Source organism: Tetrao urogallus (genome assembly GCF_951394365.1).
Source record: "Tetrao urogallus genome assembly, chromosome: 31".
In the NCBI taxonomy this organism is placed as follows: domain Eukaryota; kingdom Metazoa; phylum Chordata; class Aves; order Galliformes; family Phasianidae; genus Tetrao; species Tetrao urogallus.
Window position 1 is genome coordinate 536721 of NC_136844.1, and position 25816 is coordinate 562536.

General features: G+C 58.1%; 2 protein-coding genes across 2 annotated transcripts; both read right to left on the minus strand.

Moving 5' to 3' along the window:
* Positions 1–1587: 1587 nt before the first annotated feature.
* Positions 1588–14344, minus strand: EIF4B (eukaryotic translation initiation factor 4B; the record flags this gene model as incomplete). Its single annotated transcript, XM_079547821.1, has 15 exons — positions 1588–1793; positions 2481–2553; positions 2633–2699; positions 2825–2889; positions 3535–3727; positions 3996–4114; positions 4209–4443; positions 6097–6276; positions 7374–7484; positions 7570–7713; positions 8922–8976; positions 9436–9552; positions 10616–10824; positions 11618–11761; positions 14332–14344. The coding sequence occupies 15 exons, from the start codon at positions 14342–14344 to the stop codon at positions 1728–1730; spliced, it is 1791 nt and encodes a 596-aa protein (XP_079403947.1). The 3' UTR covers positions 1588–1727.
* Positions 14345–16894: 2550 nt separating this feature from the next.
* KRT18 (keratin 18) lies at positions 16895–25576 on the minus strand (the record flags this gene model as incomplete). The annotated part of the gene is made up of 7 exons (XM_079547791.1): positions 16895–17009; positions 18519–18742; positions 19618–19743; positions 20441–20605; positions 21677–21833; positions 23407–23489; positions 25145–25576. 7 exons carry the CDS (start codon positions 25574–25576, stop codon positions 16895–16897), a joined length of 1302 nt encoding a protein of 433 aa, XP_079403917.1.
* Between the last annotated feature and the right edge of the window lie 240 nt (positions 25577–25816).

Here is a 25816-nt window from a genome sequence, read left to right on the forward strand (position 1 = left end):
CCTAGTAATTCGATTTCGGTAAGGAAGCATTTAAGAAAAACGTAACGTCAGTTCTATACTGTTTTGGGCACGTGTTTACAACACATTAACATAGATTTTCTTGGAGAATTTTATTTTTATTGTATTGTATTGTATTTATTTTTTCCCAGCTTTGCGCTCTTCAAAACCAAATGGAAAAACCCCACGCAGCGTTCGGAGCAGCGCGGCTCTTTTCTCAGTCTCTGCTGCCACCGTGTGGCCAAAGAGCGGAACTGCAGGAGTGGCGCTCGGGGGACGGTTGAGCCCTGGAGGCGGCGGTGGCGGTTTTAGGGCCGAGGGAACTTTCAGAGGCGGTGCTGCTGCTGCTGGTTTTATGGGGCGGAGGGGATCAGGGTTGCTCAAGGCGGTTCGGACCTCCCCGGCGCCAGCACTGCCCCGCAAAACGCTCTTGGAGCTGCTTAGCGCGTCGCTCTGCCCTCCCGCTCCGAGTCTCTATTCTCTATGGTAATTGGTAATCCTGTCGCTAACATGCAAGTGTTGCGACACACAGAAGTCGCGACTCTCCACTCTGACAGCTCTACGTCGTCAGTTCGCCAATATCTACGATAATAGCGCTTGCGACAGTACTGCGCATGTGCAGTGAAACGCGGAAAGTCTTATTTGTTTTAACTGCTCTGCGCTCCCAGACCTCCAATCTCTATGCTTCTTTGGTCCTCCAGGCTGTAGTACACATGCGCAAACAGCTCTAGCCGCTCTGCGCCACAGTTCCGCCAATCTCTATGGTCTTCGGTGCGCCAGGCGGCATTACGCATGCGCACAGGCTCAAGCAAGCACTTTGGGAAGCCTGTGGGGCACACGGGGGGGCACAGAGAGGCGCTGGGGGACCGAGCGTAAGGGAGCTTTGGGGTGTCCAGAAGTCATCTGCCCCACCGGGAGACGCCCCCGATTTTGGGGTGTCCCCAGTTAGGAACTGCCTCACTTTATAGAATCTCCCCATTTTTGAGGTTTCCCCATTTCTGAGCGTCCACATGGCTTCCACTAAGGGAATCTGTTTGGGGCGCGGGTGGGATTGGGATGAGGACAGGGGTGGGATGGGATTGGAATGGGGATGGGATTGGGGTTGGAGAGGATGAGGGTGGGGATTGGGATGGGAATGGGGTTGGGGATGGGATTGAGATGGTGATGAGGATAGGGATGGAAGTGCTGATAGGGAGGGGATGGAACGGGATTAGGGTGGGGATGGGATGTGGGATTGGAATGGGGGAGGGAGTGGGAATGTGACAGGGATGGGATGGGGACAGATGAGAACGGGATAGAACTGGGGTGAGGATGGCATGGTTTTGGGGTATGGATGAGCACAGGATGGGGTGAGGATGTGGCTGAGAAGACCCCCGGGTGCCCCCCACCACGCAGCGCCGGTGCGGCCGTTCCGATCACCTTTATTGGAGGAAACCAACAGAAAACCCAACGGCGCCCGGCGCCGCGCAGCCCCACACCCCACAGCACTCCCACCCCAACAGCAACGGGGCACGGAGGGAGATGGGGGGCAGACGTGAGGCCAGACCCCCCCAAAGACCCCCACCCCCCCCCCCAAAAAAAACCCCAAATGAAGCAGGGCGGAGCGGCAGGGCCCGGCAATGTCGGTTTTCCTCCTTTTTTTCCTTTCCTTATGCTGATTCTTGGCTTGATTTCGGCGGGGCGGCGCTGGGTTTTCTGTTCCATTTCGGTGTTGGGGTTGGGGACGGCCTTCACTCGCCGCACTCCTCCTCCTCGCCATCCACTGACAGCGCTGCATACTTGCTGGCGTGGCTGAACTGTGGGGTGCAGTGCCAGTGCTGTGAGGCTGGGCCCTGCCCCACAACCAGGCAAACCCCACCCCCAATAGCCCCCAACCTGCAAAAAGCCTCAAATCCCAAAGCCCTGTAGGTCTCCAAAGCCCCAAATTCACAGAAAACCCCATACAGCCCCCAAACTCCAAAGCCTAGGGCTGTGCCCTACAGCTCAACCGAGTGTGGCACTGCCCCCAGCCCCATCCAACCCCACTGGGGTCACAGCCAGGTCCCATCAGGTCCTACTGGGGTCACTCCCTTAATGGGACCTGATGCTAACGCATCAGACCCAGGGCTCACCTAATGCCACTGGGTCACACCCAGGTCCTGTCAGGTCCTACTGGGGTCACACCCAGGTCCCATCAGGTTGCTAATGAGACTTGATGCTAATGCATCAGACCCAGGTCCCATTCAATCCCTCTGGGGTCACTCCCAGGTCCTGTCAGGTCCCACTGGGGTCACTCCCTTAACGGGACCTGATGCTAACGCATCAGACCCAGGTCTCACCCAATGTCACTGGGTCACTGCCAGGTCCCGTCAGGGCACTAATGGAACCTGATGCTAATGCATCAGACCCAGGTCCCATTCAATCCCTCTGGGGTCACACCCAGGTCCCACTGGGTCCCACTGGGGTTACCCCCAGGTGCTGTCAGGCTCCCCCATGACACTCACGGGGGCTGGGCTGTCCTCCAGTCTCTTTGGCTCAGGCGCAGCTCTTGCCTCATGCTCCTTGCGGCCGTCTTTCCTGTGGAGGGATGGGGATGGCACTGAGCAGGGTGACGCAGGGCAGCATCCCCTCGTTAACCCTAATGAGCGGCACTCACCTCTCGGCCGAGCTCCCACTGCGCGCCTTCGGGCCATCCCGGCCCCCATCTGGCTTGTTCTCATCCCCTGGGGAGGAGACACGACCATGTGCTGAGGACGCCGTGTCCACCCAACCTAAAGCCACCATGCCCCCAGTGCCACCAAGGGGACACTTCTGCCCCCCATCCCACCCCACTGCCTGCCCCCCTCACCTCTCCGGTGGGTGCTCCTTGGGGTGGCCCCGTTCTCTGCAGGCGGGCGGGAAGCCATCTGGCTGCTGGGGGGACAAAGGGTCACAGCGGGGTCAGAATGGGGTCAGAGAGGGGGACAGGTGTGGGGTCAGGCATTGGGGTTGGCCATCGGTATCGATATGGTGGTTAATCATTGGGGTTGGCTATTGGGGTCAGACATGGGGGTCCACCATTGGGTTGGCTATTGGGGTGTTGGTCATTGGGGTGAGCCATTGAGGTTGGCCATTGGGATGAGATAATGGGTTTCAGATTTGGGGTCAACCATGGATCAGAACGTGGGGGGTGATCAGTCTCTGCATCAGCCTTATAGGGGAATGTTTTTGGGATTTCAGTCCCAGGGGATTAATTTTGGGGATTCAGTCCTAGCAAGAACCTGCGGGGGAACAATTTGGGATTCAGCCCCGCACCAAACTCACAGGAGAACCATTTGAGGGTTCTGACCTCAGACAAATCTCAAAGGGAACTGATTTGGGAAGGCCGAGCCCCACGCCAACTTTGCAGGGGAAGATTTGGGTTTCTGCCCCCCCCTAGCCTCTGCAGAGGGAACACCCAGGACTCCCAGCCCCATGCCAAGCCCTCAGGAAACCGTTTGGACTCCCAGCCTCGTACTGAGATCCCAGCAGAAGGCTTTGGGCTCCCAGCCCCATACCAAGCCCCCCATCACCCCTCACCTGCTGGGTGAGTGCTGCTCAGAGTCAGAGCCCGGGGAGCGGCCGGCGGTGCTGCTGCTGCGCTTGGCCCACGCGTTCTCCTTGGGGGGCGGCGCGGGCATCACCTTCAGCGGCTGCTTCTCTTCACGGCCCTCCTCCTCGCGGCCGCACGCATCGCCCTCCACCGACTTCTCACTCTCCCTCCTCCGTGTGGCTGTGGGGGGCACAGAACGGCGGGCAGGGCTGAGGGTGAGCCCTCCCTGCACCCCCTCCATCCCCAGACCCCCACCCACATCCCAACCCCCAGACCGCCATCCCACATCCCCCCACGCTCCCCATCCCCTAAATCCCCCTACACCCCCCATCCCAACCCCATCCCCTAAATCCCCCTATACGCCCCATCCCATACCCCACATCATGCATCCCCTCCATCCCCCATCCCATCCCAACCCCATCCCCTATATCCCCCACCCGACACCTACTCCTCCCGGTGGGACCGGTGCCGGCGGTGGTGCCAGGAGGTCCTGCGGCTCCACTCTGCGAGGACTCGCTGCCCGTCCGTGACCGCTCAGGGTTATCCTCACTGCGGCTGCTAGGGTACCTGGAAGTGGGGGGCGGATAGGGGAACGGGGCTCAGCGTGGCACCCTGCAGGGCTGTACCGCTGCCCCACGTCCCCAGTGCCGCGTCTCCCCACCGCTCCCGGGGCCGCCGCTCCAGCCTCTTGTCATCCTCCAGCTGCCGCTGCAGCTTCTCCTGTTCCTTCTGCAGCCTCTCCTCCACCTCACGCTCGCGGGCGGCCGTGTCCACGGGTTTGGCCCCCCCAAAGATGGAGGCGGCGCGGCTGGACTGTGGTGCAGGGGCTGCTGTGCTCTCCTCCTCCTTCGGGGCGCTGCGCGGCTTCAGGTTCAGCTTGGGGCGCTGCGTGGGGCCTGGGGGGGGGGGCACGTGGGGCTGGGGGGTGTCCTGCATCCCCACATCCCATACACAACGCATCCCGCAGTTCTCCACCCACATGCTTCATCCTGCATCGGCCATTTGCTTCCTGCACCCCACAAATCCCGAATCCCACATCCTGCATTCCCCTACACCTCCCCATCCAACAGTCCGTACCCCAAATCACACCACCTGAAATACCCCAACACCCTCCATTCCATACCCCACATCCCACCCCATACCCTACACCCCACATCCCCTACACCCCCCATCGCAACCCCATCCCCTAAATTCCCCTACACCCCTCATTCCATACCCCACATCCTGCATCCCTCCCCCACACCTCCCATCCCAATTCATCACCTAAATCCCCCTACGCTCCCCATCCCATACACCACATCCCACATCCTGCACCCCTCCACCCCCCATCCCAACCTCATCCCCTAGATCCCCCTATACTCCCCATCCCAACCCCATCCCTTAAATCATCCCTACACCCCCCATCCCAACCCCATCCCCTAAATCCCTACACCCCCCATCCCAACCCCATCCCCTAGATCCCCCTATACTCCCCATCCCAACCCCATCCCTTAAATCCCCTTACACCCCCCATCCCAACCCCATTCCCTAAATCCCCCTATATTCCCCATGCCATACCCCACATCATGCATCCCCTCCACCCCCCATCCCATCCCAACCCCATCCCCTATATCCCCCTCCACCCCCATCCCATACCCCCCATCCTGCATCCCCTCCACCCCCCATTCCAACCCCATTCCCTAAACCCCCCAACACCCCCATCTCCCCATCCCATACCCCCCATCCTGCATCCCCCTACAGCCCCCATCCCATACCCCACATGCCACATCCCCATACACACCCTATCCCACACCCCACATCCCTCCCCATACCCCGCATTCTGCATCCCCCTACACCTACACCCCACATCCTAAATCCCCCTCCGCTCCCCATCCCCATACCCCGCACCCCCCTACATATTACATCCCAACCACATCCCCTATATCCCCCTCCACCCCCATCCCATACCCCCCATCCTGCATCCCCTCCAACCCCATTCCCTAAATCCCCCAACACCCCCATCTCCCCACCCCATACCCCACATCATGCATCCCCTCCACCCCCCATCCCATCCCAACCCCATCCCGTATATCCCCCTCCACCCCCATCCCATATCCCCCATCTCATACCCCCCATCCCGCATCCCCTCCACCCCCCATCCCAACCCCATTCCCTAAATCCCCCAACACCCCCATCTCCCCATCCCATACCCCACATCCCGCATCCCCTCCACCCCCCATCCCATCCCAACCCCATCCCCTATATCCCCCTCCACCCCCATCCCATATCCCCCATCTCATACCCCCCATCCCGCATCCCCTCCACCCCCCATCCCAACCCCATTCCCTAAATCCCCCAACACCCCCATCTCCCCATCCCATACCCCACATCCCGCATCCCCTCCACCCCCCATCCCATCCCAACCCCATCCCCTATATCCCCCTCCACCCCCATCCCATACCCCCCATCCTGCATCCCCTCCAACCCCATTCCCTAAATCCCCCAATACCCCCCACCCTGCATCCCCCCCCCCTCCACCCCTCACCCCCCAATTCCCCCCTCCCCATTACCCCTCTCTTCACGCCGGAACTCATCCCTCCCGTATTCCTCTCTCCCTCCCCAGCGCTCCATGCGGTCGTCGCGCCGCTCGTAGCGCTCCTCGTAGCGGTCGCTGCCGCCCCGGAAATCGTCGTCGCGGCGGTAGCCACTGCCGAAGGCCCTCCGGCCGCTGCCGATGCGCGAGTTGTAGCCTGGGGGGTGCAGAGCTCAGCCCCCCTGCGCCCGCAGTGCGGGGACTTCACCCACAGCTGCTGGGAGTCAGCCTCAGCTACTGGGATTTACCCGCAGGAAATGGGATTCAGCCTCAGCTTCTTGGGATTCAGCCTCAGCTATGGGGATTTACCCCCAGGCAATTGGATTCAGCATCAGAATATTGGGATTCAGCCTCTGATATTAGGATTCATCCTCAGCTATTGGGATTTTCCCCCAGGTAATGGGATTCAGCCTCAGCTTATTGGGATTCAGCCTCGGGTGTTGGGATTCAGCCTCAGATATTAGGATTTACCCTCAGATATTAGGATTTACTCCCAGGGAATTCGATTCAGCCTCAGCTATTGGGACTCAGCCTCAGGTGTTGGGATTCAGCCTCAGGTATTGGGACTCAGCCTCAGGTGCTGGGATTCAGCCTCAGCTATTGGGATTTAGCCATAGGTAATGGGATTCAACCTCAGGTGCTGGGATTTAGCCTCAGGTATTAGGATTCACCCTCAGCTATTGGGATTTACCCCCAGGGAATTGGATTCAGCCTCAGCTTATTGGGATTCAGCCTCAGGTGCTGGGATTCAGCCTCAGATATTAGGATTCACCCTCAGCTGTTGGGATTCAGCCTCAGGTGTTGGGATTCACCCTCCGCTATTGGGATTTACCCCCAGGTAATGGGATTCAGCCCCAGGTGTTAGAATTCATCCTCAGATTTCAAGGACTCACCCTCAGATATTAGGATTCACCTTCGGCTATTGGGATTTACCCGCACGTAATGGGATTCAGCCTCATCTTATTGGGATTCAGCCTCAGATACAACGATTCACCCACAGGTAATGGAATTCAGCCTCAGTTATTGGGATTAACTCTCAGCTACTGGGACTCAGCCTCAGGTGCTGGGATTCACCCTAAGATATTAGGATTCACCCTCAGTTACTGGGATTCCCCCTCAGGTATCGGGATTTGTCCTCAGCCACTGGGGTTCACTCTGCAATACTGGGATTCACTCTCAGACACCGGGTTTTCCCCTGCTGTTGGGATTCCCCCATGCCCCCACTCCCATCCCCACGTGGCAGCACTGCCTCACCCCGGTCGTAGTCTCTGCTGCGGTCATCGTAGCGATCTCTGCCGCCGAAGCCGCGGTCCATGTCGCGCCGCGGGCCATCGCGATACCGATCGTCGTAGCGATCCCGATACCCTGCAGGATGGGGCCCACAGGCGGGGTCAGGGCTCACACTACCCCGTGTCTGCGGGTCCTTGTCCCCGTGTGGACCCCGACTCACTGTCCCCGAAGGCGTCGTCCCCGCGGCGGGGTGGGAAATCATCGAAGCTGTCGGAGGCGGCGGGACGGGCGCGCCAGTCGCTCTCAAACCTCTCTGAGTCCCGGAAACGGTCCCGGTCCCGTCCAAAGCAGCGATCGTCCCGGTCTGAGGGATGGGATGGGGAAGGGGAAAGGGGAAGAGAAAGGGAAAAGGGGAAGAGAAAAGGGGGGGGGGGAAAGGAGAGAAAGAGAACAAGAGTAAAGGGGAGGGGGGATGAGGAAGGTGGAAGGGAAATGGGGAAGAGAACAGGGAAGTGGGTGAAGGAGAACAGGGAAGGTGGAAGGAGAGGAAAAAGAGGAAAAGGAAAGAGGGAAAGGGGAAGAGAAAAGGAAGGGGGAAAAGGAGAGAAAGAGAACAGAAGAGTAAAGGGAAGAGGGGATGGGGAATGTGGAAGGGAAATGGGGAAGAGAACAGGGAAGTGGGAAAGGGGAAGGAGAGGGAAAAGGAAAGGTAAGAGGGAAAGGGGAAGAGAAAAGGGAAGGGGGAAAAGGGGAGAGAATGAGGAAGGGGGAATGGGGAAGAAGGAAAGGAAATGGGGAAGACAATAGGGAAGTGCAAAAGGGGAAGGAGAGGGAAAAGAGGAAAAGGAAAGGAAAGAGGGAAAGGAGAAGAGAAAAGGGAAGGGGGAAAAGGAGAAAGAGAAAAGAATAAAGAGAAGGGGGATGGGGAAGGTGAAAGGGAAATGGGGAAGAGAACAGTGAAATGGGAAAGGGGAAGGAGAGAGAAAAGAGGAAAAGAAAAGGAAAGAGGGAAAGGGGAAGAGAACAGGGAAGGGGGAAAAGGAGAGAAAGAGAAAAGGGAAGGGGGAATGGGGAAGGAGGAAAGAAAATGGGGAAGACAACAGGGAATGGAGAAGGAGGGGGCAAAGAGGAAAAAGAAAGGGGGAAAGGAAAAGAGGAAAAAGAGGAAGAGAAAAGGGAAAGAGTATAGGGAATGGGGATGGGGAACAGGAAAGGGAGGGGAAAAGAAAAGAGGAAAGGGGAAGGTGAAAGGGAAAGGTACAAGGGAAAGGAGAAAGGGAAGGGGAGGGGAAGTGGGAGAGCATGAGACTGGGGCTGGGGACAGAGTGCAGTGTGGTGACCTGCATGTGGCAGGGAGCACCGACGCTCTGGAACCACACAGTGCTGTGCCACTGTGTGACAGGGACACAGATGTGGGGACAGTTTGGTAGGTCCCCCACTGCTGAGCCCCTGCTCTGCCCAAAGCCAGCCTCCACTCCAGCCTTCAGCCCAAAAGACTCCAAATCCAGAGTTTCTGACCCAAACCGGCAGTGGGGGTTCAACGGAGCACCTGGCTGAGCCCTAGGAGCTCACCTTTATCCTGAGCTTGGTCAGCAACATCCACTCGTATCCTTCTGTTTCCTAGAGACTGGAGAAAAAAAAAAGAAAAAAGAGAGGAATCAGTCCCCTGGAATCAGCCCCAACCTCCAAATATTGGCCCCAACCCTCAGGGATTGGTGTGAGCTAATGTTGGAGTGATGGTTGAGCACAGAGCAGGCAGCTTGTGCACCACGGGGGCTCTCCTGGAGAACCAAAAACCAAAGGTTTGCTCTCCTTGAGGCCCTAAAGGCAAAGTTCTGCTCTCCTGGAAACCCTAAAGGCAACATTCTGCTCTTCTGGGACTCTGAAGGCAACATTCTGCTCTTCTGGGCATCCTAAAGGCAATGTGCTGCTCTCCTGGGGGCCCTAAAGGCAATGTTCTGCCCCATTTCAGCCCTTCCCCCACAGTTCTGCCAGCCCCGGAGAGGTCCATACTTGGTGCCACTTTGATGCCTCCTAGGACATGCAGTGTCTGCCCTGCTGCTGACACTTGGGGTCCTGAGCTCACCTCCTCATTGAGGCTCAGTGCCTGGAACAAGGAGTCGATGTCTTCAAACTCAGCGTAGCCAAAACCTTTCAACCTCTCAGGGTTGGTGGGCTCCCGCGGCAAGCGCACAGCACTGATCTGTGGGGAACAAGGAGGAGGAGAAGGTAAGAACGTGTTAGGGCCACGCTCCTGTGGTCAGAAGCAAGACCATGGGGTTGTCTGTGAGCACGTGGCTCACTGCTATCCCTGGGGGTCGCCTGTTGGCCCCATTTTATCCATTCAGTAGAACCCAAAGCCATCAGATGGTCCTGTGATCTGTAAGGACCCTTCCAACTCAACCATCCTATGGTTTGATAATCTTTCAGGATGCTTCCATCCCAACCATTCTATGGTTCTGCAATCTAAAAGGATCCTTCCATTCCAACCATCCTACGATCTCTCAGGACCCTTCCAACCCAGCTGTTTTTCAATTCTGTAATATTAAAGGACCCTTCCAATCCTTTAAGGACCTTTAAGGACTCTTTCCACTCAATCCATTCCACGGTTCTATGGTTTTGTGATCTTCAAGGACCCTTCCGACCCAAGCAGGTTCAATGGCTCTATGATCTTGAAGGTCCCTTCCAACCCAACCATCCTATGATTCCATGATCTTCAAAGACCCTTCCAACTCAACACATCCCACGGTTCTATGATCTTCCAGGACCCTTCCAATCCAACCACTCCATGGTTCTATAATCTTCAAGGTGCTTCTAACTCTAACATCCCATGGTTTTATCATCTTGAAGAAACCTTCCAATCCAATTGTCTCACAGTTCTATGACCTTGAAGGACCCTTGAAGCCCAACTATCCCACGGTTCCATGATCTTCAAGAACCCTCCAGCCCAACCAGTCCCATGGTTTTATGATCTTGAACCACCTTTTTATCATTCTAGGATCTTGAAGGATCCTTCCAACTCAACCATCCCATCGTTTCATGATCTTAAAGGACCCTTCTATCATTCTAGCATCTTCAAAGACTCTTCCAACCCAATCATCCCATGACTCTATGATCTTCAAGGACCCTCACCCCATTTTGGCACTGCAAACACTTCCAAGCATCGTAACACCCCTTTCCATGGCGTGCAACACGACCGCTCCCACTCCCAAAACACCACAGAACCCCACCACAGATCACCACGCCGTGCTCCCCACGTGACTCACATTGAGGCCCCTGAAGAAGTCCTTGATGGAGTCCTCGGTGACGTCGTAGGGCAGGTTGCCCAGGAAGGCCGTGTAGGGCGGGCACTTGGGCAGGCGGCTGCGGTCGATGTTGGGCTCACGTGCGGCGCGGGGGGCGGTGGGCAGCAGCGAGCGGTCGATCAGCGGAGCCCGGTACACATCATCATCATTGCTGTGCCAAGCGGTGGAGACTGTGGGAGAGAATGGATGGGCTGCAGGAGTTGGCCACAGCGTGGAGGTGGTGGCCATGGGCTAAAGGAGGTGGCCGCCATGTGGAGGTGGTGGTCGTGTGCTGCAGGAGGTGGCCATGGGCTGCAGGGGGTGGCCACAGTGTGGAAGTGGTGGCCATGGGCTGCAGGGCATGCTCTCAGCATGGAGGTGGTGGTGACAGCATGGAGATTGTGGCCGTGGGCTGCAGGGGGTGGCTACAGTATGGAGGTAGTGGTCACATCATGTTGGTGATGGTCACATTGTGTAGGTGGTGGCCAAGAGCAGCAGGGAGTGGCCACAGCATGGAGGTGGTGGCCACATCATGTTGGTGATGGCCACATTGTGTAGGTGATGGTCACATCATGTAGGTGGTGGCCAAGAGCAGCAGGGAGTGGCCACGGTGTGGAAATGGTGGCCATGGGCTGCAGGACGTGCTCAGAACATGGGGGTGGTGGTCATGGGCTGCAGGGGGTGGGTGCAAAGTGGAGGTGGTGGCCATGGGCTGCAGGGTTGGCCAGAGCAGGGAGGTGGTGGCCATGGGCTAGAGGTGGTGGTCACATCATCTAGATGGTGGCCATGTGCTGCAGGTGGCAGACACGTCGTGCAGATCGTGGCCACGTTATACACAGTGGCCACCCCACAGCAACAGGGATGGTGGCCACCCCCTTTAGCCCATAGCCACAGACACGGTGGCCAGCCCACACAGACTGTGGCCCCTCAACATGGACAGTAGCCCCCCAAAACAGACAGTAGCTGCCCTAGGCTCGCTCTCACCCCTACCGTCGCCGTCCAGGTCATCGGTCTCATCGGCCCAGCTGACTGGCTTGGGGATGTAGGTGGGCGCACCGCTGCCGCCATCCTCCGCCAGGAAATCAGTCAGGGTCAGGGTCTTCCCCTTCTTGTTCTTCTTCTTGGCTGCTGCGGGGTGGGGGGGGTGGCCAGATTGGCACCAGGGCTCTGTCTGTACCCCCCCCTCCCCGCTGGTGGCAATGGGATGTGAGGAGGAGGGGGTGGGGGTCAAGAGCTGCATTCACACACAGCTGCCCCAAATCGGTGAGGAGCTCTGCCAGAACGGCATAGGTGTCACCAAATCAGGTGTAGAGCTCATCAGAATAGGCATGGAGGTCACCAAAACTGACACAGAGGTCACCAAAATGGGCACGGGATCATCAAAATTGGCACGGTTGCCAAACTTGGCAGAGCTCCTCAAAATCAGCACAGGGGCTGCCAGAATCGCACACAGTTCCCCAAAATCAGCTCTGGGTCACCAAAACTGACACAGGAGTCATCAAAGCCGGCACAAGGATCCCCAAAATTGGCACAGGGGTTGCCAAAACTGGCACAGAGGGTCACCAAAAGCACATGAAGATACCCAAAAACATGTTGAGAACCCCAAAATCTCACAGAGCTCCCCACAAACATGAAGAGGTCCCCAACACCAGCACAGGGATCACCAAAACTGACACAGAGCTCCACAAAACCAACATGGGGAGCCGGCAAAAGCACATGGAGACATCCAAAAAAATGCAGAGCTCTCCAAAATCTCACAGAGCTCCCCAAAACCAGCATGGGGGTCACCAAAACCAGCACACTGACTGCATGCTGCACAGGGCCAGCACCGCACTGCTGCCACCATGCACTGCACAGGGCCCAGCACCATAGCACTGCCAGCAAGAACAGAGCCCAGCAGCACACAGACATGATGATGGTGCACTGCACGAGTCCCAGCAGTGCATGGGGTGGTGTTGATCCACTGCATCATGCCCACAGTGCCCAAATGTCACTGTGCATTACATCAGGCAAGCACCACCACGCTGCACCACACACTGCACAGAGCCCAGCAGTGTACAGATGTGATGAAGGTGCACTGCATGATGCCAGCAGTGCCCAGATGTCACTGCACAGTTCATAAAAGCAGCGCCACAGCACTGCCACCAGAGAAGCAATGATGGTGCACTGCACGAGTCCCAGCAGTGCACAGGGTGGTGTTGGTGCACTGCACGATGCCAGCAGTGCCCAGATGTCGCTGCACACTGCAAAAGGCCAGCACCAGTGCTGCCATCAGCACTGCACACAGCACAGCAGTGCACAGGATGGCGATGGTGCAGTGTGTGGGGCCAGCAGGGCCCAGATGGCACTGTGCATTGTACATGGACAGCACCACAGCACTGCCACCATGCACTGCACAGAGTCCCAGCACTACGCAAATGTGATGACGGTGCACTGCATGACTCCTAGCAGCATGTGGGGTGGTGCTGGAGCACTGCACAGGGCCATTATTACCCAGATATTACTGTGCATTGTACACAGCACAGCCACCACGCAGTGCACAGAACCCAGCCTTGCACCACTGCATGCCCGGATGTCACTGCACAAGACCAGCACCACAGCACTGCACCACACAACGCACAGGGCCCGGCGCTGTACAAATGCTGATGATGGCACACTGCACAATTCATAGCAGTGCATGGGATGGTGCTGGATCACTGCATGGGGCCAGCATTGGACAGATGTCACTGTGTGTTGCACACGGCCAGCATCACAGCACTGCACCATGCATTGCACAGATGTGATGAAGGTGCACTGCATGATGCCAGCAGTGCCCAGATGTCAGTGCACACTGCACAAGACCAGCACCACACCACTGCACCATGCACTGCAGAGGGCCCAGCATTGCACAGATGTGATGAAAGTGCACTGAATGAGCCCCAGCAGTGCACAAACACTACGATGGTGCACTGCATGATGCCAGCAGTGCACAGATGTCAATGCATATTACACACGGCCAGCACCACAGCACTACACCACGCACTGCACAAGGCCCAGCACTGCACAAACGTGATGATGATAGTGCACTGCACGGGTTTCAACACTGCACCGGGTGGTGCTGATGCACTGCATGGGCTCAGCAGGCCCCAGATGTCACTGCGCATTGCACACGGCCAGCACTGCAGCGCTGCCACCACGCACTGCACAGAGCCCAGCAGCGCATAGAGAAACGATGATGGTGCACCGCACGATCCGCAGCCGTGCACGGACGCCGGTCGGGCCGGGAGAACCGGCCCGGACGCTGTCGCCGCACGGCACACACGTCACCCCGCGTTGCGCAGCGCCCGGAAGCGCTTCGGCTGTCCCCGTTCCCCGCACCCAGCCCCGCACCGCCGCTCCCGGCCCCGCACCGCGCCCCACGTGGACCCCCCCCCGGCTCCGCGCCTGCGCAGTTCCGCGCCCGTCCCCCCCCCCCCCCCCCCCAATGGGCGCTGTGTGTATGTGTGTATGGGGTGGGGTGGGGGGGGCAAGGCCCGAAGGCCGCTCCCGGCCCTGAAGGCCCCGCAGAGCCGCGGTGCCGCCCCCGCAACGCCGCCAACCCCTCGCCCGACCCCGTCTCGAAGCAGCGGTGGGGCAGCGGAGTGGGGAAGGGCCGCTCGGAGGTGGCTTTGGGGCGACCGCGGGGCGGTGTGGGGTCGGAGCCGCCGCGCGGCGCTCACCTGAGGCCGCCATCTTGGCAAGAGGCAGAGAGAGGGCGAAAGGCCCGGATGGAGCCGTCACGTGATCGCCGGAGCCACGCCCACTTCCGGCGGGGCGGGGCGCGGGAAACCCGGGGCGGGGGGGGTCAGAGGGGGAGTGCGCAATGCCGCGTGTGCGGCGGGCACGTGGGCGGTGCGTCACAGAGTGACAGAATGGCGCGGGTTGGAAGGGAGCTCAGGGATCACGGAGCTCCAACCCCCCGCCACACGCAGGGCCACCAACCTCCACATCTCACAGCAGCCCAGGCTGCCCTGGGCCCCATCCAGCCTGGCCTCCAACACCTCCAGGGATGGACGGGGCATCGCAGCCTCTCTGGGCAGCTGTTCAGCCCCTCACTGCTCTCACAGCACAGAACTTCCCTGACATCCAACCTCCATCTGCCCTCCCTCAGCTTCGTTTCCCCTCGTCCTGCTGCCATCTCCCCTTTCACAGAGCTGCCTCCCCTCCTGTCTGCAGGCTCCCTTCAGGCACTGCAGGCTGCACTCAGCTCACCCCCAGCCTTCTCTTCTCCATGCTGAACAAGCCCAGCTCCCTCAGCCTGTCTTTGTAGTGGAGGTGCTGCAGCCCCTGCTCATCACCAGCTCCTCTGGGCCCTCTCCAACAGCTCCCTGCCTTTCCTGTGCTGGGGGCTCCAGCCCCGGACGCAGTGCTGCAGATGGTACACAAGAGCACACAAGATGCTCACAAGAGCAGAGCAGAGGGGGACGATCGCCTCCCTGTCCCTGCTGCCACCCCTGTGCTGATGGAGCCCAGGATCCCATTTGCTTTCCGAGCTGCAGTCACACGCTGCTGGCTCACGTTCAGCTTCTCATCCCTCGCTGCTGGCTCACGTTCAGCTTCTCATCCCTCGGGACCCCCAGGTCCTTCTGTGCAGGGCTGCTCTCAAGGATCTCCTTCCAGTCTCTATGGATGCCTGCCATTCCTCCGGCCCTAGTGCAAAACCAAGTGCACTGATATGTGTGTTTGTGTGTCTGTTCATCTGTCTGTCCATCCCAGTCCCCGTGTAACGCAGCCCTTTGTGCAATGCACCCCCACACCCCCATGCACCGCTGGCCTTGTGCAATGACTGCTCACGCCTCCCCCCATCCCCCCGTGCATTGCTGGCCCTTCTGCATTGCACGGTGATGAACCTGTGTGCAGCTGGCTCTTGGGAAGTGAGCCAGAATGTGTGTCCTCCTCCAGACTGCGTGCCACCAGTCTGTGTACAATGTGTGGTCACTCATTGCTGTGTAATGCAGGTTATAATGCAGTGCACCATCACAACCCGCCATGCACCACTAGTTCACATGCAATGCAGTCGCTCCCCTGTGCAATGCAGGTCCTTGTGCAATCCACCATCACCCCCCTGTGCTCCACCAGACCATGCACAACACACAGCCACTGCCTTGTGCAACGTGGCCCCTTGTGCAACGCATGGTGCACTACTGCTTCTCGTGTGTTGCACCAGCATTGCCTGGTGTCCAATGGAGCATATCATTTGTTCAGTGCATCATCGTGCCCCTCGGTGCACCAGCAGTTGTGGAATGCACAGTGATGCCCCCTCTGTGCACCTCCTCTTCCTGTGCAACGTGTGGTCAGTCCTCCCCATGCACTTTTGGCACTTGTGCAATGCACAACCACTCCTCCCCGTGCAATGCAAGTCCTTGTGCAATGTGCAATCACCCCCCTATGCATTGCTGGGGCTGTGCAATGAATGGTCATGCCCATCACTCCCTCTCTCATTCTCTCTCCTTTCCTCCCTCCCTCCCTCCCTCCCTCCCTCCTTCCTTCTCTCCTTCCCTCTTTCCCTCTCTCCATCCATCTTTCCATCGCTCTATTTCTTCCTCCCTTCTTCTCTCCCTCCATCTATCTGCCCATCTATCCCTCCCTTTCTCCTTCCTTCTCTCCCTCTCTCCTTCCCTCTCCTTCTTTTCCCCTCTTTTTTCTCCTTTCCTCCTTCTCTCCATCCATTCTTCCTTCCCTCTCTCTATTCCTCCTTCCCTCTATTCTCCCATCCCTTCCTCTCTTCCTCCCTTCCTTTCTTTCCTTCCCTGTTTCCCTCCCTCCTACCCCTCTCACCCTCCCTCCATCCCTTCCTCCTTCCTTCCCTCTCCATCTCTCCATCCCTCCCACCTCTTTTCCTCCTCCACCTCGCATCCCTCCATCCTTCCCTCCCTCCTTCCCTTCTTCCCTCCCCCTGCTTCTCTCCCCACCTCTCCCTCCCTCCATCTCCATCCCTCCTTTCCTCCACCCATCCATCCCTCTCTCCCTCCCTCCATTCCTCCCTCCCTCTCTCTCTTCCACCCTCTCCCTCCATCTCTCCATCCATCCATTCCTCTCTCCATCCCTCCCTCCATTCATCCCCACTTCTCTCTGTACCTCCATCCTTCTTCCCTCCCTCCCCTCTCCCATATCTCCACCCCTCCTTCCTTCCCCCAACCCATGCCTCAGTTTCCCCACCACACACACTGCGCTGAGCCCCATCTTTGTCACTTTGCTCCTTTATTTGTGGGGCAGGGGGTGGCACCTCGCCGTCCCCCCCCCTCAGTAGCTGCGCACTTTGACCTCTTTGCTCTCGGACACCACTTTGCCATCCACCGTCCTCTGGGTGCTGCGCTGCGTAGTGACCGTCCCCTCCGTCCCCAGAGCATCCTGCAGACTGTGGGGCAGCGGGTGTCCCCGTGTCACACACTCCTATGTCATCCACTCCTGTCACCCACCCCTGTGTCACCCACCCCTATGTGACCCACCCCTGTTACCCACTCCTGTCACCCACCCCTGTGTCACCCACCCCTATGTGACCCACCCCTGTTACCCACTCCTGTCACCCACCCCTGTGTCACCCACCCCTATGTGACCCACCCCTGTTACCCACTCCTGTCACCCACCCCTGTGTCACCCACCCCTATGTGACCCATCCCTGTTACCCACTCCTGTCACCCACCCCTGTGTCATCACCCCTATGTGACCCACCCCTGTTACCCACTCCTGTCACCCACCCCTGTGTCACTCAGCCCCATGCCACCCTTCCCCACTGCTACCCCAAGGAACTTGGAGGGGACATCGGGGCTGGGGGGAGGAGTTGGGGTGCCTGGCCACTGGGTGCCACCACTGTCCCTGTGCTGTCCCCAGATGTCCCAGCAGATAGGATACGGACGTGTTTGTACCCACAGCTCATCTCTGGTGGGTGTCACTGTCCCTTTCCTGTCCCTACAGAATCCCCACTGGGTGTCACCGCTGTCCCTTTGTTATCCCTAAAGGATTCCTCAGGGGTGCCACTGCTGTCCCTTTTGTCCCTATAAGGCCACCAGAGGTCAGGACCTGCACTTCCCAGAACTGGGGCTTGCCCCATTGAATGCCACCACTGTCCCCTTGCTGTCCCCAAACATCTCAGAGGATGGGACATAGACATCTCAACATTTGGTCTCGCCCCACTGAATGCCACCACCACAGTCCCTAAAGGACTACACAGGGGCTCACCCCACTGTGAGCCAGCACTGTCTCCTGTCTGTTCCTGTAGGGTCATGGAGGTCAGAATGTGGATTTCCCACCACTGGGGCTCAACACTGATGGATGCCATCATTGTCCCCTTGCTGTCCCCTCTTTGTTCCTATAGGGCCACAGAGGTCAGGACCTGCGCATCCCAACACTTGGTCTCACCCCACTGAATGCCACCACTCTCCCCTCTATCTGTCCTGTATCCCCTCTATCTGTCCCTGTAGGGTCACAGAGGTCAGAACTTGGACTTCCCAGCACTGGGGCTCAACAATGATGGATGCCATCGTTGTCCCCTCACTGTCCCCTCTATGTCCCTATAGGGCCACAGAGGTCAGGACCTACACAATCAAGTGCTGGGTCTCTCTCCACTGAATGCCACCACTGTCCCCTTGCTGTCCCCAAACATTCCAGCGGATGGGACATGGACATCCCAACACCAGGGCTCAGCCCACTGTGTGCCATCATATCTGTCCTTATAGGGTCATGGAGGTCAGAATGTGGACTTCCCACCACTGGGGCTCAACACTAATGGATGACAACGTTGTCCCTTCACCGTCCCCTCTCTACCCCTAGAGGACCACAGAGGTCAGGACCTACACATCCCAACACCAGCTCTCACCCCACCCAGATGCCCCACAGTCCCACAGTGGTGCCACCCCCCATGTCCCACCTGAACCCCTCTCCTCCCTCGAGCAGCGCTCGGTACGTGGCAATCTCAGCCTCCAGCTTGCTCTTGGCGTCCTGGAGTGCGCAGTGCTCCCGGTTCTGACGCTGCAGTTCTGCCCGTGCCTGCGCCAGCTCCTCCTCCCCGCGCAGGATCAGGCCCTGCAGCTGCTCCAGCTGCACCCCGTATCGCGCCTCCGTCTCTGCCAGGCTGCCCTCCAGCCCCGCGTTCTGCAGCGTGACCCCAGGAGCTCAGTGGGGATAGGGGGCCTGAACCCTCCCCTCCCCCCAATTCCCTCACTCAGTGGGGTCATCCCCTATGAGGTTGGGGGCTCTTGGGATCAGGGACATCCATGTAGTCACTCCTTATGGGACTGAGTGGTTTGTGGGACTGCCATGGGGTCATGCGCTATGGGGTTGGGGGCTCCTGGGGTCAGGAAGCCCCATGGAATTACTCTTTATGGGACTGAATGCCTCGCAGAACCTCTGTGGGGACACCCCCTACAGGGTTGGGGGCTCATGAAGACAGGGACCCCCATGGACCCACACTTTATGGGGCCAGGTGGCTCACAGGAACCCCATACTGTTGCACTCTAAGGATCAGGAGGCTGGTGGGACCCCTGTGGAGTTGTACTCTATGGGGTTGGGGGGGCTGGTGGGATCCCCATAAGGTAAAGTATTATGGGGCTGGGGGCTCTTGGGACCCCTATGGAGTTGTACTTTATGGGGTCAGGGGGTTGGTGGGACCCCCATGGGGCAGCACTCTATGGGGTTGGGGGCTCATGGGGTCAGGGACTCCCATGGAGACCCACTTTAAGGGGCTGGATGGCTCACAAGACACTTCTACAGGGTTGGGGGGCTGTTGAGATCCCAATGGGGTCACACACTATGGGGTTGGTGGCCGTGGGGTCACTCTATGGAGTCAAGATGCTGTGCAGTCACTCTCTATGGGGTCAGGATGCTGTGGGGTCACTCCCTATGGGGTCAGAGGACTGTAGGTTCACTCTACAGTGCCAAGATGCAGTGGGGTCATTCTCTTTAGGATGAGAGGGGTGTGGGGTTACTCTATGGGACCGGGGGGCTGTGGGGTTGCACTTCGGGGTCACCTGGCTGCGCAGGGCATCCAGGTCGATCTCCAGACTCTGCACTGAGCGGCGCAGCTCCAGCAATCGGCTCCGTGCTGTGTCCACCTCCTTTGTGCTCTGTGTCACCTCCAGCGTGGTCTCCGTGATCTGAGGTGGTGTGGGGAGGGGAGTGGGGGGCACAAATAAGTCCAGGGAAGTCAGCAAAATGGAGCCCGTAAGGAGGATCCTCAGTGTGGGGTGAAGATTGCATTGGAAGATGCTCCCACTGTGGGGTCCCTATTGGTTGTGGGGTGTCCCTAATATTGGGTAAGGACAGAGCTGGGAAATGTTCCCACTATGGGCCTGGTGTCCCCTGTGAATGGGGTGTCCCCCAGGAGATGTGCCCTGTGTGCGAATGATAGAGGGCCACCAGGACACCCCACAGACCACCCCAAGGATTGTAGGAAAAGCCCAAAGTCTCCTTGAAAGGCCCCAAAGACCACTGGAACACCCCAAGAACTATAGGAACAGCCCAAAGACCACCAGAATACCCCAAGGGCCATTGGAACACTCCAAGGACTATACAAACACCCCAAAGACCACCTTGAAAGACCCCAAAGGCCCTTGGAATGCCACAAGGACTATAGGAGCGCCCCAATGACTGTAAGAACAGCCCAAAGACCACCAGAACATCCGAAGAACTATAGGAACACCCTGAGGACTATAGGAACACCCCAAAGACTCCTTGAAAGACCCCAGAGACCACCGGAACATCCCAAGAACTACAGTTACACCCCAAGGACTATTCAAACACCCCAAAGACCCCTTGAAAGACTCCAAAGACCCCCTAGGACTGTAGGATCACCTGCTGCCCCCACTGCTTCTCCAGCTCCTCCAGGTTCTTCTTGGCCAACACGTCGTATTGCGCCCTCAGCTCTGCCAGTGCCTGGCCCAGGTCCTGCGCCTGCGGTGCGTCCACCTCCACCGTCAGCCCCGCGGAGGCCGCCTGGGCCTGCAGTGCGTTCACCTCCTGCCAGGAGACAGCAGGTCCTGGTTTGTCCCCGTGTGCCCTTGATGTGTCCCCAGCACTTCTGTGATGTGTTCCATGCATGTCCCCAGCGTGTCCCTGATGTGTCCCCGGTGTGTCTGTGATGTGTCCCTGGCATGTTCTCAGTGTGCCCCCACTGCGTCCCTAATGTACCCCCAACAGGTCCTCAATGTGCCCCACTGTGTCCCTAAGGTATCTCCAGTGTGTCCTCTGTGTGCCTAATGCATTCCCAACATGTCCCCAGTGTGTCCCTAATATGGTGTCCCCAGTGTTTCCCTAATGTGTCCCCAGTGTGTCCCCAACATGTCCCCAGTAGGTCCCCAATGCATGTGTCCCCACTGTGTCCCTAATATGTTCCCATGGTATCCCCAGTGTTTCCCTAATGTGTCCCCAGTGTGTCCCCAACATGTCCCCAGTAGGTCCCCAATGCACGTGTCCCCACTGTGTCCCTGATATGTCCCCAGCATGTTTTCAATGCATACCCAATGCGTTCTCAACATATCCCCAGTGTGCCCCCTGCGTGTCCTCAGTGTATACACAATGTGTTCCCAACACTTTCTGGATGTGTACTCAATGTGTTCCTGATGTGTCCCCAACACGTCCCCAGATTGTTCCCAGTGTGTCTCAAATATGTCCCTAATGTGTCCCCATTGTGTACCCAGTGTGTCCCTAATGTATCCCCAACATGTTGTACCCAATCCATTCTCAACATGTTCCCACAATGTCCCCAGTGTGTCTCTAATGTGTCCCTAATGTTCTCAGTGTGCACCTGACATGTTCCCAATGCGTTCCCAGTGTGTCCCCAATGTGTCCTCAATGTGTACCCAGCATGTCACCAGTGTGTCCCCAGAGTGTAACTGACATGTCCCCAGTGTGTCCCCAATGTGTCCCCAATGTGTCTATGATATATCCCCAACATGTCCTTAATGTGCCCCCAACGTGTTTTCAACGTGTCCCCAGTGTGTCCCTGATGTGTCCCCAACGTGTCCCCAACGTGTCCTCGATGTGTCCTTGATGTGTCCCTGATGTGTCCCTGATGCTGCCCCACCCCACCTCCTCGTGGTTCTTCTTCATGAAGATGAGCTCCTCACGCAGTGCCTCGATCTCCCCCTCCAGCTGCAGCCGTGCCATGTTGGTGTCATCCAGCACCTTGCGCAGCCCCGCAATGTCGCTCTCCACTGATGTGCGGATGGCCAGCTCTGCCTCGTACCTGCAGGGCACCGGCTTCGGTCTGTTATCCCACCCCACCCCACCCCACCCCACCTCACCCCACCCCACCCCACCCCACGCCACCCCACGCCATCCCATCCCATCCCATCCCATCCCATCCCATCCCATCCCATCCCATCCCATCCCATCCCATCCCATCTCCATCCCATCCCCATCCCACCCCATGCCATCCCATGCCATGCCATGCTATCCCATGCCATGCCATGCCATGCCATGCCATGCCATGCCATGCCATGCCATGCCATCCCATCCCATTCCACCCCATGCCATCCCATCCCATCCCATTCCCACCCCCATCCCATCCCATCCCATCCCATCCCATCCCATCCCATCCCATCCCATTCCACCCCATGCCATCCCATCCCATCCCCACCCCCATCCCATCCCATCCCATCCCATCCCATCCCATCCCATCCCATCCCATCCCATCCCATCCCATCCCATCCCATCCCATCCCATCCCATTCCACCCCATGCCATCCCATCCCATCCCACCCCATCCCATCTCATCCCATCCCATCCCACCCCATGCCATCCCACTTCTGTTCTGTGAATCACACCCGATTCCCATTCTCGTTCCCGTCCCCACCCCATCCCTATCCTCATCCCACCCTATTCCCAACACTATTCCCATCTATGTCCCTGTCCATTTTCCCATTCCCATCTATGTTCCTGTCACTGTCCCATCCCTGTCTCCATCACTATCCTCATCCCTGTCCTTGTATCCCACTCATATTCTCATCTGTTTCTCTCCTGTCCCCATCCCTACCACATTCCCATCCCCATTCTCATGCCTGTCCCCGTTCCCATCCCTGTTTCTGCCCCCATCCCATCCCCATTTCCAATCTCATTCCCATCCCTGTCCCCTATATCTTTCCTATCCCTGCTCCATCTCATCACTTTCCCCATCCCTGTCCCATCTCTGTCTTCTCCCATCCCTGTCCCCATCCCTATCCCCATCCATGTCCTCATCTCTATTTTTGCTCTTGTTCCCATCCATGTCCTATCTCAATTCCCAGCCCTATTCCCATCTCCATTCCCATTCCCATTCCTCTCTCTGCTCTCATCTCATTCATTCCCATCCCATCCTATCCCCATTCCATCCATCCCCATCCAACCCCATCCCATCCCACTCCATCCCACCCCATCCCATCCCTATTCCATGAATCATACCCCATCCCCATCCCCATCCCATCCCTTTTCCTTCTCCATCCCATCCCATCCCATCCCATACCATCCCATTCCCATTCCACAAATCACACCCCATCCCTTTTCTTTTCCATTCCCATCCCCATCTTCCCATCCCATTCCACCCATATCCCATCCCATCCCATCCCATCCCATCCCTATCCCATTCTCATCCCGTCCCAACATCAATCCCATCCCCATCCCATCTCCTCCCATCCTTCCATTCCCAACCACGTCTTTCTCCACATTCCCATCCCATCCCAATTCCCATTTATGTGCTCATCCCATTCCTGGCCCTGTCCCCATCTTATCCTCATCCATGCCCCCACCCCAACCTCCCACTCCTGCTGTCCCTGTCTCACTCACTTCACCCTGAAGTCATCGGCTGCCAGCCGCGCGTTGTCGATCTGCAGCACGGTGCGGGCATTCTCCACCGCACAGTCATAGATCTGTGGGGCCGGTTTGGGGTCACGGGGTGTGAGGACCCCCAGTGTGCCCCAGGGAAGGGGGGAGAGGGGGAGGGGCTGGCAGTGCACTCTTGTCCATGTCCTTGTCCCCATTCTTGTCCCCATTTCTGTCCCCATGTGACTTCAGGAAGGGGTGACCCCACTGTTCTATAGGGTGGCACTGGCTGTGGGGCTCATCTGCTTAACAAAGGAGCATTAATTAACCCCCCTCCCTTGGCCCCCATGGGCTTGATCACAGCCCCACGTGGTGTCCCCACTGGGTGCCCCACACCGTCCCCACCCCACAGGATCATTTCTCCCTGGCTCAGCTCCGGGTGCGAAGTCCACCCCCTCCCAACACCATGCAGGTTAATGCTTAACCCGTGACAACTGCTGGCAGAGCCCTGGGGATGCGATGCCAGGAAGTGGGGGCATGCTGATGGGGCCCAGAGGACGTGGTGCCAGTGCCCCAACCTACCCCCTTCCCACCCCTACCCCAACCAAACTCAACCCAACACCATCTCCATCTGCAATCCCCCTGCATTCTAACCCCACCCCATTCCCATCCCCATCCCAACCCCTATCCAACACCAACACCAACCCCACCCCATCCCAACCCCAACCCCATCTCCTTCCCATCCCCATCCCAACTCACCCCATTTCCATTCTAACCCAATCCCATTTCCATTCCCATCATAACTCTATCCTAATCGAACTCCATTTCCATTCCCATCCCATTCTCATCCCATCTCTATCTCCATCCTAACCCAACCCCATTCCCATTCCCTTTCCCATTCCCTTCCCTATTTCTACCTGAACCCCACCCTATCCTAACACAGTCTCAATCCCAATCCTATTCCCATTCCCATTCCCATTCCCATTCCCATTCCCATTCCCATACCACCCAATCCCCCTCCCAACCCCGATCCCATTCCCATTCCTATCCCACCCCATCCCCAACCTGACACAATCCCAGTTGCATTCCTACTCCCATTCCCACCCCGTCCCACCCCACTCCATCCCAACCCCAACACAAACTCCATTCCCATTCATATTCCCATTTCTACCTTAACCCCTCCCCATCCTAATCCAAGCCCATTCCCATTCCTATCCTCATCCTAATCCAGCCCCATACTCATTTCCATCCCAACCCCAAACTCAACCCCATTCCCATTCCTATCCCACCCCATTCCCATCCTAACACAATCCAATCCCATTCCTATTCCTACTCCCATCCCCATCCCAACCCCAACACGAACTCCATTCCCATTCCTATTCCCATTTCTACCCCGACCCCTCCCCATCCTAATCCAAGCCCATTCCCATTCCTATCCTCACCCTAATCCAGCCCCATTCACATTCCCATCCCCATCCCCATCCCAACTCCAACTCCATTCCCATTCCTATTCCCATTTCTACCCCGACCCCTCCCCATCCTAATCCAAGCCCATTCCCATTCCTATCCTCACCCTAATCCAGCCCCATTCACATTCCCATCCCCATCCCCATCCCAACTCCAACTCCATTCCCATTCCTATTCCCATTTCTACCCCGACCCCTCCCCATCCTAATCCAAGCCCATTCCCATTCCTATCCCCATCCTAATCCAGCCCCATTCCCATTCCTACCCCAATCCCATCCCCTGCCACACCCCTCACCTTGTCACGCAGCTGCTGGATGGTGTCCCAGTAGTTCCCCCAGTCGCGGGTGCTGGGTCCCCTCTTGGCCAGGCTCTCCCGGATCTGTGCCTCCAGGCGCCGGTTGTTGTTCTCCAAGCTGCGCACCTTCTCCAGATACGTGGCCAAGCGCTCGTTCAGATCCTGCATCGTCTCCTTCTCGTTCTGCGCCACCCCAGACCCGGACAGCAGCAAACCGCCCCCATAACCTGCCCCATAGCCAGCCCCATAGCTTGCCCCATAGCCGCCTCCATAGCCACCCCCATAGGTGCTGGCGGTGCGGGTGATGGAGATGCGTGACCCCGACCCCCCGGCCCCGGCGTAGACGCTGGCAGCGCTGCTATGGGGCGCGAGGCGACGGATGCTCCCGGTGCGGGATGAGGTGGAGAAAGTGGTGCTGCGGGACAAGCTCATGGTGACGGATGAACGGACAGATGGACGGACGGACAGATGAGTGGACGGTTGGATGATTGGCGGCGGGGATTTATAGGAAGCGCCAAGCAGGGGGCGGCCCCAAAGAGCCGCTGGCCCTTCGCCGATCCCTGGAAGGTGCGGCCGGATCCCGTGCCTTTGGGAATGGCAACGGGAGGGGGGAACGTAGGGGGGGCACAGGGAGAGCTCGGCCCCAGGGCCTCACTGCCCCAGGGGGACGCA